This window comes from Eimeria acervulina, genomic scaffold, assembly GCF_000499425.1.
Source record: "Eimeria acervulina Houghton genomic scaffold, Eah_scaff430, whole genome shotgun sequence".
NCBI classification, from domain to species: Eukaryota; Apicomplexa; class Conoidasida; order Eucoccidiorida; family Eimeriidae; genus Eimeria; species Eimeria acervulina.
Window position 1 is genome coordinate 1 of NW_013547326.1, and position 10,000 is coordinate 10,000.

Here is a 10,000-nt window from a genome sequence, read left to right on the forward strand (position 1 = left end):
ATATATATCTGTATCTATATAAATATATGTATATTGCACTACATTTAAACATACATACACACATATATATATATATATATATAGCATTGCATGTAAACAAAAGAAATGAGTTTTTTCTGCTGAGTATACAGACGACTAAACAGCACTGCGGATAATTATTGTATTTCCTTAACCCTAAAAAATAAAATAAAAAAATAAAATAGAATAAAAATAAATAAAATAAAATTCTTTTAAAATATTAATTTATTTTATTTTGTCTTTATATTCTTTTTGTTATTTTAGGCGGCTGCATGCAGCAGCCACCGGCTGTGTGCAGCGCATAACTCAGATATAATAGTTTGTGTTTGAGCGGATTTATAGATATTAACGATATAAAAATTAATTATTTCCTTCTTTTTTTTTAAATAATATAATTATGTTCAGGGCAGTGCAACGACTTGCTTCTACTGCTGCTGCTGCAGCACCCCCTCGGGGGTCTGCTGCTGCTGCTGCAGCTGTTAAAACAAACTCTGCTGCAGCTATTCCTGATGTTTTGGTTTCTTTTGGGAATCAAGCAGACAGAATTACTTTCGTCAGCCACCCAGGTCTGTTCATTAACTCCTTTCTACCCCCTCTCAGCCCTTAGCAGCAGCGCCTGCAGCAGCAGCAGAAAATGCAGCAGCAACAGCAGCAGCAACAGCAGCAACAGCAGCAGCAGAAGCAGCAGAAGCAGCTGCAGCAGAAGCAGCTGCGGCAGGAGCGGCAGTATTTGTTGCTGCTTTTTTGCAGCTGATGATAGAGGTTAAGTAGCTTCTGTATTTGAATAATGATATGCAGGTCTATAGCAAGGTTTTTTTTCCGTATTTGTTTGTATTTCTTTTTATTCTTTTATTGCTCTTTTCAGGTGTAATGGCTGTCTCTAAACTCCTGGAGATGCAGCACATTACTCAATATCGCGCTGTCCTTTCACAAGAAGATGTAGACGCAATTGCACAATATGATGCCGATCTCGCGCGCGTAAGGGTTTAGGGTTTAGTAGGGTTTAGAGTTTATTATTAGGGTTTATTATTAGGGTTTATTGTTAGGGTTTGTTGTTAGGGTTTATTATTAGGGTTTATTATTAGGGTTTATTAGGGTTTTTGAGGGTTTAATAGGGTTTAATAGGGTTTATGACATAGTAGTAAGCTTTATCACGGTGTATCCGCGTTTTATTAGGTGTTATTAGGGTTTATTAAGGTCTTTATTTTAGGGTTTCGAGCCTAGGGTTTAGGGTTTAGGGTTTAGGGTTTAGCATTCAGGGTTAAGGGGGTTGCGACGCGTGAAGGAATACTGTGTGTATGTTCCCTGTCGCTTCGGTATTAGGGTTTAGGGTTTAGGGTTTACGCTTCTCATGCATGTTTCAGAGAGCGCACAAACCCTAAACCCTAAACCGTAAACCCTCGAGTTTATTAGCCCTAAGCCTATTTTCCTCGCTTGATGCATATGTGTTTTTCTGTGGTGCGTTGTTATTAATATTTTATGTCTTCCTTGTTTGTAAATAATTTAATATCCTTTAATGTTAACTGTTTAGGGTTTAGGGTTTAGGGTTTAGGGTTTAGGGTTTAGGGTTTAGGGTTTGTGGTGCAGAAGGCACAGATAGCAGTCGACGAGGGTTTGGCAGTAAATTTTCAGGATTTGGAGTACTTTGATCGGCCAGAGTTTGTAGACGCATTTAAAAAAGAAAAAGAAATTTTAAAAAATATACGAGAAGAAGTGCTGTCAGCCCCAAAGGGTCAGTACTCTAAGCCAAAGTCTCTTGATGAATACCAGCTGCCTAGGGTAAGCCTTTAGGGTTTATGGTTTAGGGTTTAGGGTTTAGGGTTTGTGGGGCTTAGGGGGTTTGGGGGTGGTGCGCAGTTTTAAGGTTTACGGTTTGTTTATTTTAGGGTTTAGGGTTTAGGGTTTGTTAGGCTTAGAGCCTGGGGTTTGCTCGGCTTAGGGTTTAGACTTTGTTGCGTTTAAGGTTTAGGGTTTAGGGTTTAGGGTTTGTTTGGGGCTTCCTCTGTCTCTTGTCTTTGTTATTTGTTATTTTTGCGGTGTACGTACAGCTGAGAGTTCTGTTTGTTTGTATCTCTGTCTATTTTGTTTGTTTTTGTTTGTTTTTTCTTTAATGATGCTTTTATTCTTATTCGAGCTACAGAATATTCTTTAATAAGCAATTAAAACAAATGAAACAAATAAACAAATAAGCAAAACAAATAAACAAACAGACAAATCAACCAACGACACAAATAAACAAACAAAAAAAACAAACAAAAAAATAAAATAAACAATTATTTCTTTTTTTTGCATGCAGGCCCCGAGGAGTCTCCGCCCTGAGACAAAAATTGAACCTGAAGTTTTTGAAAAAGATCGAAAATTGCAGCTAAGAGAAGAATTAACAGATGCTGTGCAGAAACATTTACAAGACAAAGAAGAAACAAAAAAATTAAATAAATAAATAAATAAATAAATAAATAAATATACATGCAGAATTAAATAGTGACGTGCAGAAACATGTGCAAGAAAAAACAGAAAAAAACAACAATTAAAATATGTAAATAACTATAAATAAATGTATCTGTATTCATATGTATATATACAGATATATATATATATATATATATACATTATCTACACAGATATATATATATATATATATATATATATACTTTATCTACATTATATACATATCTATATAATATATATGCTTATTCATTTCTGCAATTTTTTGTTTAAAAGTATATGGGGAAGTGAATAGGAAAGAGAATACACCAGAAAAGCGAATAAATAAATATAATATTGAAATAAACAGCTGAGGTGTATAAATAAAACAAATAAAATAAAAAAATAGATGCATAAAGATGAAGTGCATGTATATGAAGAAAAAAGAAGAGTAATAGACACAAGAAGAGTACAGAGACCTGTAAATAAAGAAACAAATAAAACAAATAATGAAACAAAAAAACAAACGAAGACAAAAAAACAAACGTTTGCTTTTCTGCTTGAGCTTGCATGCATGCAAGTTAAACATTGTTTGGGTTTCTATTTGAGGTGTCTCTGTAGTTCGCAGAAGTTAATAAGATAATATATTTATTAGAGAAGAAAAATAAGAAAGATAGCGCATATAATACTTTGTTATTCTATTAGTTGGCGTTTGTGTATTTTTAATAGAGGCGAAGGTGAAGCGAAGTAGAGAGGTTAAATATGCTTTTTCTTCTTTTTTCTTCTGTTACCAATGCATGCATTAATATTCTTTGTTTCTTTTCCCTCTCTAAACAAAAAAGACAAAATAAACAAACATCAGTCTACCCATTCCAAAATATATCTTTAAGAAGATAGGGCGAGACGAGCATTTATAATGGACGAAATAGTACTCTTAATGCGTCATTTCCCCTGCAGAACAGTTTATAAGCTTTATTTTCAGCAGAAGAAAAACGATAAAAAAGAAATTATATCGTTCAAGGAAAACAAAGAGGGGCCCCCCAGCCCCAGCACAGTCAACTGAGGCGCACAGCAGCAGCAGAAGCAGAAAAAGTCTGTCGAGACACTGCAGGTATTGTTAAATTGAAGTATATATTTTAATTCTGTTTAAATATATTCCTTTTCATTTTGTTTTCTGTTAAAGGACAGAAACAATGAACGAATTCGTCTGGTATCTGCGCCTCGTGCTCTCGCTTGCTGCAACAGTAGCAGCATTTGCAGGTAATGAGCAACAAATTCAGAGAATAAAACAGAGAAATAAACGAAGTAAACACAAAAACAATAAAATTATTCACTAAAAACCAACAGTTTCCAAGCTTGCACAACCGAACTCTCAGGTGTACATACACCTCAAATTTGAATGCATTTTCGTTTGCAAGAAAGCTGAATTCGAAAAATAATAAAAGTTTGCACTGATGATTATAAAATTTTATAAAATTAAGCATTTTAATTTACAAATTTATGTTTGTTTCTCTCTCTTTTTGCTTTTTTTTCTTCTTTTTTACCTCTTATTCTTCAGCTTCCCTCTGGTTTTGGAGAGCAGCCGAAGGAAAGCCATTCTTAGACCGCAAAAGAAAGCAAATGACACTCAAAGAAAAAACTCAAATATCTCATGATACCTGGCGCTTTGTTTTTTCTCTTGAAAAACAAAGACAGCCCCTCGGACTTCCTATTGGCTATCATTTGCGTCTCTTCGCGCCTAATCCAAAGGGAGCTGTTCCTGGGGAGTGGTGAGTTCAAGAAAATATAGTGTATATATATAACATATAATATATATAACATATAATATATATATACATTATGTATATATTATTATTATATATTATAATATGTACACTTACTTATTATTGTTTTCTTCTTCTTGTTCTTCTTGTTCTTGTTCTTTTCTTTTTCTTCCTTTTATTTTTCTTCTTCGTTTTCTTCTTTTTCTTCTTGTTCTTTTTCTTTGCTTTTTTCTTCTTCTTGCTTCTATTCGCATGCAAAGGGCTCCTTCTAGGAAGAAGCAAATCCCACGACAACTTAACTCGTTTCTCTTTATACACTATGAACGACTAAGTTTTTATATCTTCTCTTCTCTTCTACTCTTCTTTTATTTTTCCTCCTTCCCTCTCGAAGTTTTTAAGTATACTCTCGCTTATGCATTGCTGTTGGTGTTTCCTGTGCTGCGCTTCGGGTGTACGCCCACTGCATGCACCTCATCAGCTAGCTGGCTAGCTAGCTAAATTCTATAGCTAGCTAGCTAGCTAGCTAGCTAGCTGTTCAGCTAGCTCTCTATCTATCTGTCAAGCTAGCTAGCTAGCTAGCTAGCTGTTCAGCTAGCTCCCTATCTATCTATCAAGCTAGCTAGCTAGCTAGCTCGCTAGCTAAGGATTTTTAAATGCATGTGGGGTGTATGTAGATTTGTTTTTGTATGTTGCTGCTGCACTTGTTGATGAAACAGGAATGGTAAGGAAGACCCGGAAGCAGCAGCAGCAGAAATAAGCCGCAAGTACACTCCGATATCTTCTGCTACAACGCGAGGATATGTTTCTCTTTTAATTAAAATTTATTCAAAACAAAATAAACCGCCATTCATAGACGGAGGCAAAATGTCTCAATACCTCAGCTCCCTCAAACCAGGAGACAAAGTCGATGTAGAGGGGCCCTTCGGGTAAGCAGCAGCAGCAGCAACAGCAGCAGCAGCAACAGTAGCAGCAGCAACAGCAGCAGCAGCAGCAACAGCAGCAGCAGCAGCAACAGCAGCAGCAGCAGCAACAGCAGCAGCAGTAACAGCAGCAGCCACGGCTTAACTCGCAGCGGAAATCCGTGTGTATCTGTACTGCTTCTGTCCTTTCTGCTGCTGCTGCTCTTGCTGCTGCTGCTGTTGCTGCTGCTGTTGCTGCTGCTGCTGCAGGAGGATTCGTTATTTGGGTATGAATAATTTTTCTTTGCTGGGCCGCGAAGTTAAGAAAGAGAAAATAGGTTTAATAGGCGGGGGCAGCGGTATAACTCCTTTGTTTCAATTGCTGCTAAATTTTTTAAATGAGCGAAGAAACAACATGCAGATACACCTCATCTATGCTAATAAAACAGAACAAGATATTCTACTCAGACAAGGTAAACGCTGCTTCCTCTGCTGCTGCTGCTGCTGCTGTTGCTGCTGCTGCTGCTGTTGTTGTTGATGCTGCTGCTGCCAGTGCTGGTGGTGGTGGTGCTGCTGCTGGTTCTGCTTTTGCTGCTTGTTCGTTGCTGCTTCTGCTGCATGTTCTGCTACTTTTGCTGCATCTGCTGCTGTTGCTGCTGCTGCTGCTGCTGCTGCTGCTGCTGCTGCTGCTGTTTGCGTTTAGAGTTGGAAGAGATGAGGGATCGCTTCAAAGGACGCTTATTTATTTGGTTTGTTGTCGAGACATCTTCTGCTGCTTGGCAGTACTCTACGGGGTTTATAACAAAAGAAATAATTAAAAATAATCTGCCTCCACCTGCTGCAGACTCTCTTATTCTTTGCTGCGGCCCGCAGCAAATGCTGCAGCATGCATGCCTCCCTAATCTACAGCAACTTGGATATAAACAAGAAGATGTCTTCTGCTTCTAGTATATCAATAATCTACTAACATCTGCTGCTGCTGCTGTTTTTGCTGTTCCTGCTGTTGTTGCGGCTGCTGCTGCTGCTGCTGCTGCTGCTGCTGCTGAGGGGGCGCATGCATGCGCCTCCTGCTGCGGGAGCAGCAGCAGCAGCAGCAGCAGCAGAACAAGCAGCAGAAACTGCAGCAGCAAGTCAAACTGCCACACAAGCACCAGCAACTACAATAACCGCAGCACCTGCGACAGCAGCAGCAGCAGCAATAACAGCAACAGCCATTCGAAACCCTTGCTGCCTTTCTCGCGGACCTTTGGAGAGCTTCCAAACCGTCGGGGCAGCAGCAGCAGCAACGACAGCAGCAGCAGCAGCAACAGCAACAGCAGCAGCAACAGCAACTTTTATCCCCTTGTAGAGGCGCTGCAAGCAAGAGTGCTTTAATTCTGCTGCCGGTGCAGCAGCAGCAGCTCCTTCTTCTTTTGCTGCTGCTTCTTTTGCTGCTGCTTCTTTTCTTGCTGGTTTAGATTTTGCTGCTGCTGCTGCTGCAGCAGCAGAATTTGAAGCATATTTTTAGTTTGGTTTCTGTCTGTCTTTGTGCTGTTGCCAGCGATATTTTATTATATTAATTTTAATAGTAATTATTATAATTATAACTATATATATGTTTATGTTTATTATAGTTATTATTATATATAATTATCATTATAATAAACAATATATATATATATATATGTTGCGACAGCAGCACAACCCAAAGAATAAATAAATATAGATCTGCATGTCTACTTTTAATTTATATATGTATATTTATATATGCATTATATATATATATGTATATATATATACATATATATATATATATATATATGTATATAATAGGCTAAAGAGATAGAGGGAAGCAAACAAAGAGCGTGTTTGTGTTTTGTGTAATCTATAAAAAATATATTAATTTAAATATATTCTTTTATACAATGCTGAATACCCCATCGTGCAGCAGCAGCTGCTGCTGCCGATGCGGCAGCAGCAGCAGCTGAGGCCTAATAACAAGCAACGGCGGTAGCTGCTGCTTCGGTTGCTGCTGCTCTGGCTGCTGCTCTTGCTGCTGCTCTTGCTGCTGCTGCTCAGTAAAGAAAGGCAGCAGCAGCTTCCACAGCTCCTCTCCAATAACCAGACGCACATCGCTACACTCTACGTGCTGCTGCTGCTGCTGCTGCTGCTGCTGCTGCTGCTCGTTCTGCTGCTGCTGCTGCTGTTCGTTCTGCTGCTGCGGCGGCGGCTGCTCGTTTTGCTGCTGCTGCGGCTGCTCATGCAGTTGCGGCTGCTCGCGCTGTTGTTGCTGCTGCTGCTGTTCGTTCTGTTGCTGCTGCTGCTGTTCGTGTTGCTGCTGCTGCGGCAGCGGCAGCAGCAGCCTGCCAACAACAACAGCTCCTGCCTCTGTAGGCCCAATGAAGAGCTGCTGCGGCAGCAGCAAACCGCATTTGTTTCTGCTGCTTCCTGTTGCTGCTTCTGCAGAACCTGAGTTGTAATTGCTGCTGCTGCTGCTGCTGCAGAGAGTAGTAGACTCGTCAGGCAAGGAGTCCTGCGATCCCTGCTGCTGCCCCTGCTGCTGCTGCATATGCAAGGGGCTTCCAGCAGCAGCTGCAGCAGCAGCAGCTGCTGCTGCTGCAACTGGTGAGGGGAGCAGCAACGCTGCGACAGACCAAGGAATGCCGTCTATAAGTGGGTGACACTTCTTTGAAAGACTGCTGCTGCTGCTGCTGCTGCTGCTGCTGCGGGGAACTGCTGCAGCTGCTGCCTCTTCCGTATCCCGCTGGCGCTGCAGCAGCAGCAGCAGCCACTGCGCCTCCAGTGCTGCGCTGCTGCGAGCAGCAGCAACGGCGCAGCGGAAGCGGCAGCACAACTGTGCAGCGGCAGAACGAGCTCGCTTGCTGCTGCTGCTGCTGCTGCCGTTCTGCTGCCGATGTGGCTGCTCCAGCCACCGCAGCGATGCAAGACCTGTACTGTCTGCTGCTGTTGCTGCTGCTGCTGCTCCTGCGGTTGCTGTTGCTGTTGCTGTTGCTGCAGTATGCGAAGAAATGAAGGCGGAGAAATCTTCACAAAAATCTGAACCCTCAGAGCTGCAGCAGCAGCAGCACGAGTAGCAGCAGCAGCAGCAGCAGCAACAGCAGCAGAACGCGTACGATTAGATGGTTTGCAATGAATCGGCAGCAGCAGCAGCAGGACCCAAACACTGGCAACAGCAACAACAGCAGCAGCAACAGCAACAGTAGTACTAGCAACTGCAGCAGGAGTAGTAACGCCAGGAGCAGCAGCAACAGCTGCTGCTGCTGCAGGAGCAGCAGCAACAGCAACAGTAGTAGTAGTGACAGCAGGAACAACAGCAGCAGCAGTAGCAGCAGCAGCAGCAGCAGCAGCAGCAGCAACAGCAGCAGCAGTGCGGCAACTTACGTCCGCCTCCTCATTGTGGGTACAGCAGCAATTGCATCTTCGCTTATCCTCGGCTGTCGCTTTTCCTGCTGCTGCTGCTGCTGTTGTTGCTGTTGCTGTTGCTGCTGCTGCTGCGCCAGCAGCGATGTGGTGCGTCTCACTCCCCGGCACTGCCGACCCCGCAGCTGTTCAAGCCAGCTGCTGCTGCTGCTGCTGCTGCAGGAGTTACTGCTGCAGCTGCTGCTGTCTTGGTTGCTGCTGCTGCCAGCAGCATGTTGATGCAACAGAGATATTTGCTGCTCCAATATACCTGCATCATTTGCTGCTGTCGGTGTTGCTGCTGCTGCTGTTGTTGTTACTATTGCTGCTGCTGTTGCTGTTCCCGTTGCTGCTGCTGCTGTTTCGGAGGCAGCTGCTGCTCCACCTGCTGCACTGTCTGCTGAGGGTGGCAACGCCGCACAAACAGCAGCAGCAGCAGCAGCAGCAGCATCTGGTGCTGCTGCTGCTTCTGCGTTTGAGGGCTCGTTAATACCATCCTGCGAGCTGCTGGCTGTCGCTGCAGCAGCAGCAGCTGCTGCTGCGCCTGCCCCATCCTGCTGCCGCTGCTGCTGCTGCTGCTGCTGCTGTTCGTCCTGTGTGTCCCTGCCAGTGCTTCTGCAGACGCTGCTGCTGTTTCTTCTTCTTCTGCTGCTGCTGTTGGTGGTGTTGCTGATGCTGTTGCTGCTGCTGCTGCTGCTGCTGCTGCTGCAGATAAGCGGTGCTTCTTTTCTTTTTTTGTGCGTCTCTCGTTGCTGCAAGAACCACTGCGAGTGCTGCTGCTGCCGCTGCTTCGGAAGCAAGAGTCTCAAGCTGCTGCTGCTGCTGTTTGGAGTATTGTTGCTGCTGCCGCTGCCGCTGCTGCTGCTGCTGCTGCTGCCAATGAGGCGCGGGGTAGCGGTGAGGCTGCTGCTGCTGCGAGTGAGGCGAGCTGCTGCTGCTGTCGCTGAGGCATTTGCTGCAGCTGCTGTGTCAATGCGACACAGAGAGGAAGTGCTGCTGCTTCTTGCTTCTCTGCTGCTGCTGTTGCTGCTGCTGCAAATCAAAGTCGAAGATACACAATAGCCCCTGCTGCTGCTGCACGGTGGGTTGCTGCTTCTGGCCCTAGAGTGAAGCAAATGCAGACGACGCGGCGCGTTGGAGCAGCTGCTGCTGCTGCTCTGCGTGGTTTGTGTGCTGCTGCTGCTGCTGCTGCCGCTGCCGCCATGTGCGTTGCTGTTGCTGCTGCTGCTGCTGCTGCTGCTGTTGTTGCTGTTCTCCTTTTCCAAGTCCTGTGTATGAAATACCGGCGGTGGAGCAACACAGGCGTCAGCAGCTGCTGCAACCAATCTACACTGTTGCTGCGGTTGCTGCTGCTGTTGCTGCTGCTGGTTTGTGTGCTGCTGATGCTGCTCTTGTTGCTGCAGCTGCTGCCGCCAGCTGCTGCGGACAGCGATTGCCGGCACCCTCCGTTTGCGCAGCTCCACAGTATTCATCTTCTCTTATTAGCTGCAGCAGCAG

The 10,000-nt window shown here is 43.8% G+C and overlaps 2 protein-coding genes across 2 annotated transcripts; one reads left to right on the top strand and one right to left on the bottom strand.

Annotated features, from left to right (window-relative positions):
• Positions 1-888: 888 nt before the first annotated feature.
• On the top strand, positions 889-1,934 carry EAH_00038190 (hypothetical protein, conserved; the record flags this gene model as incomplete). The annotated part of the gene is made up of 3 exons (XM_013391971.1): positions 889-996; positions 1,606-1,797; positions 1,929-1,934. 3 exons carry the CDS (start codon positions 889-891, stop codon positions 1,932-1,934), a joined length of 306 nt encoding a protein of 101 aa, XP_013247425.1.
• Positions 1,935-7,001: 5,067 nt separating this feature from the next.
• EAH_00038200 (hypothetical protein, conserved) lies at positions 7,002-9,975 on the bottom strand (the record flags this gene model as incomplete). Its single annotated transcript, XM_013391972.1, has 2 exons — positions 7,002-8,154; positions 8,486-9,975. 2 exons carry the CDS (start codon positions 9,973-9,975, stop codon positions 7,002-7,004), a joined length of 2,643 nt encoding a protein of 880 aa, XP_013247426.1.
• Between the last annotated feature and the right edge of the window lie 25 nt (positions 9,976-10,000).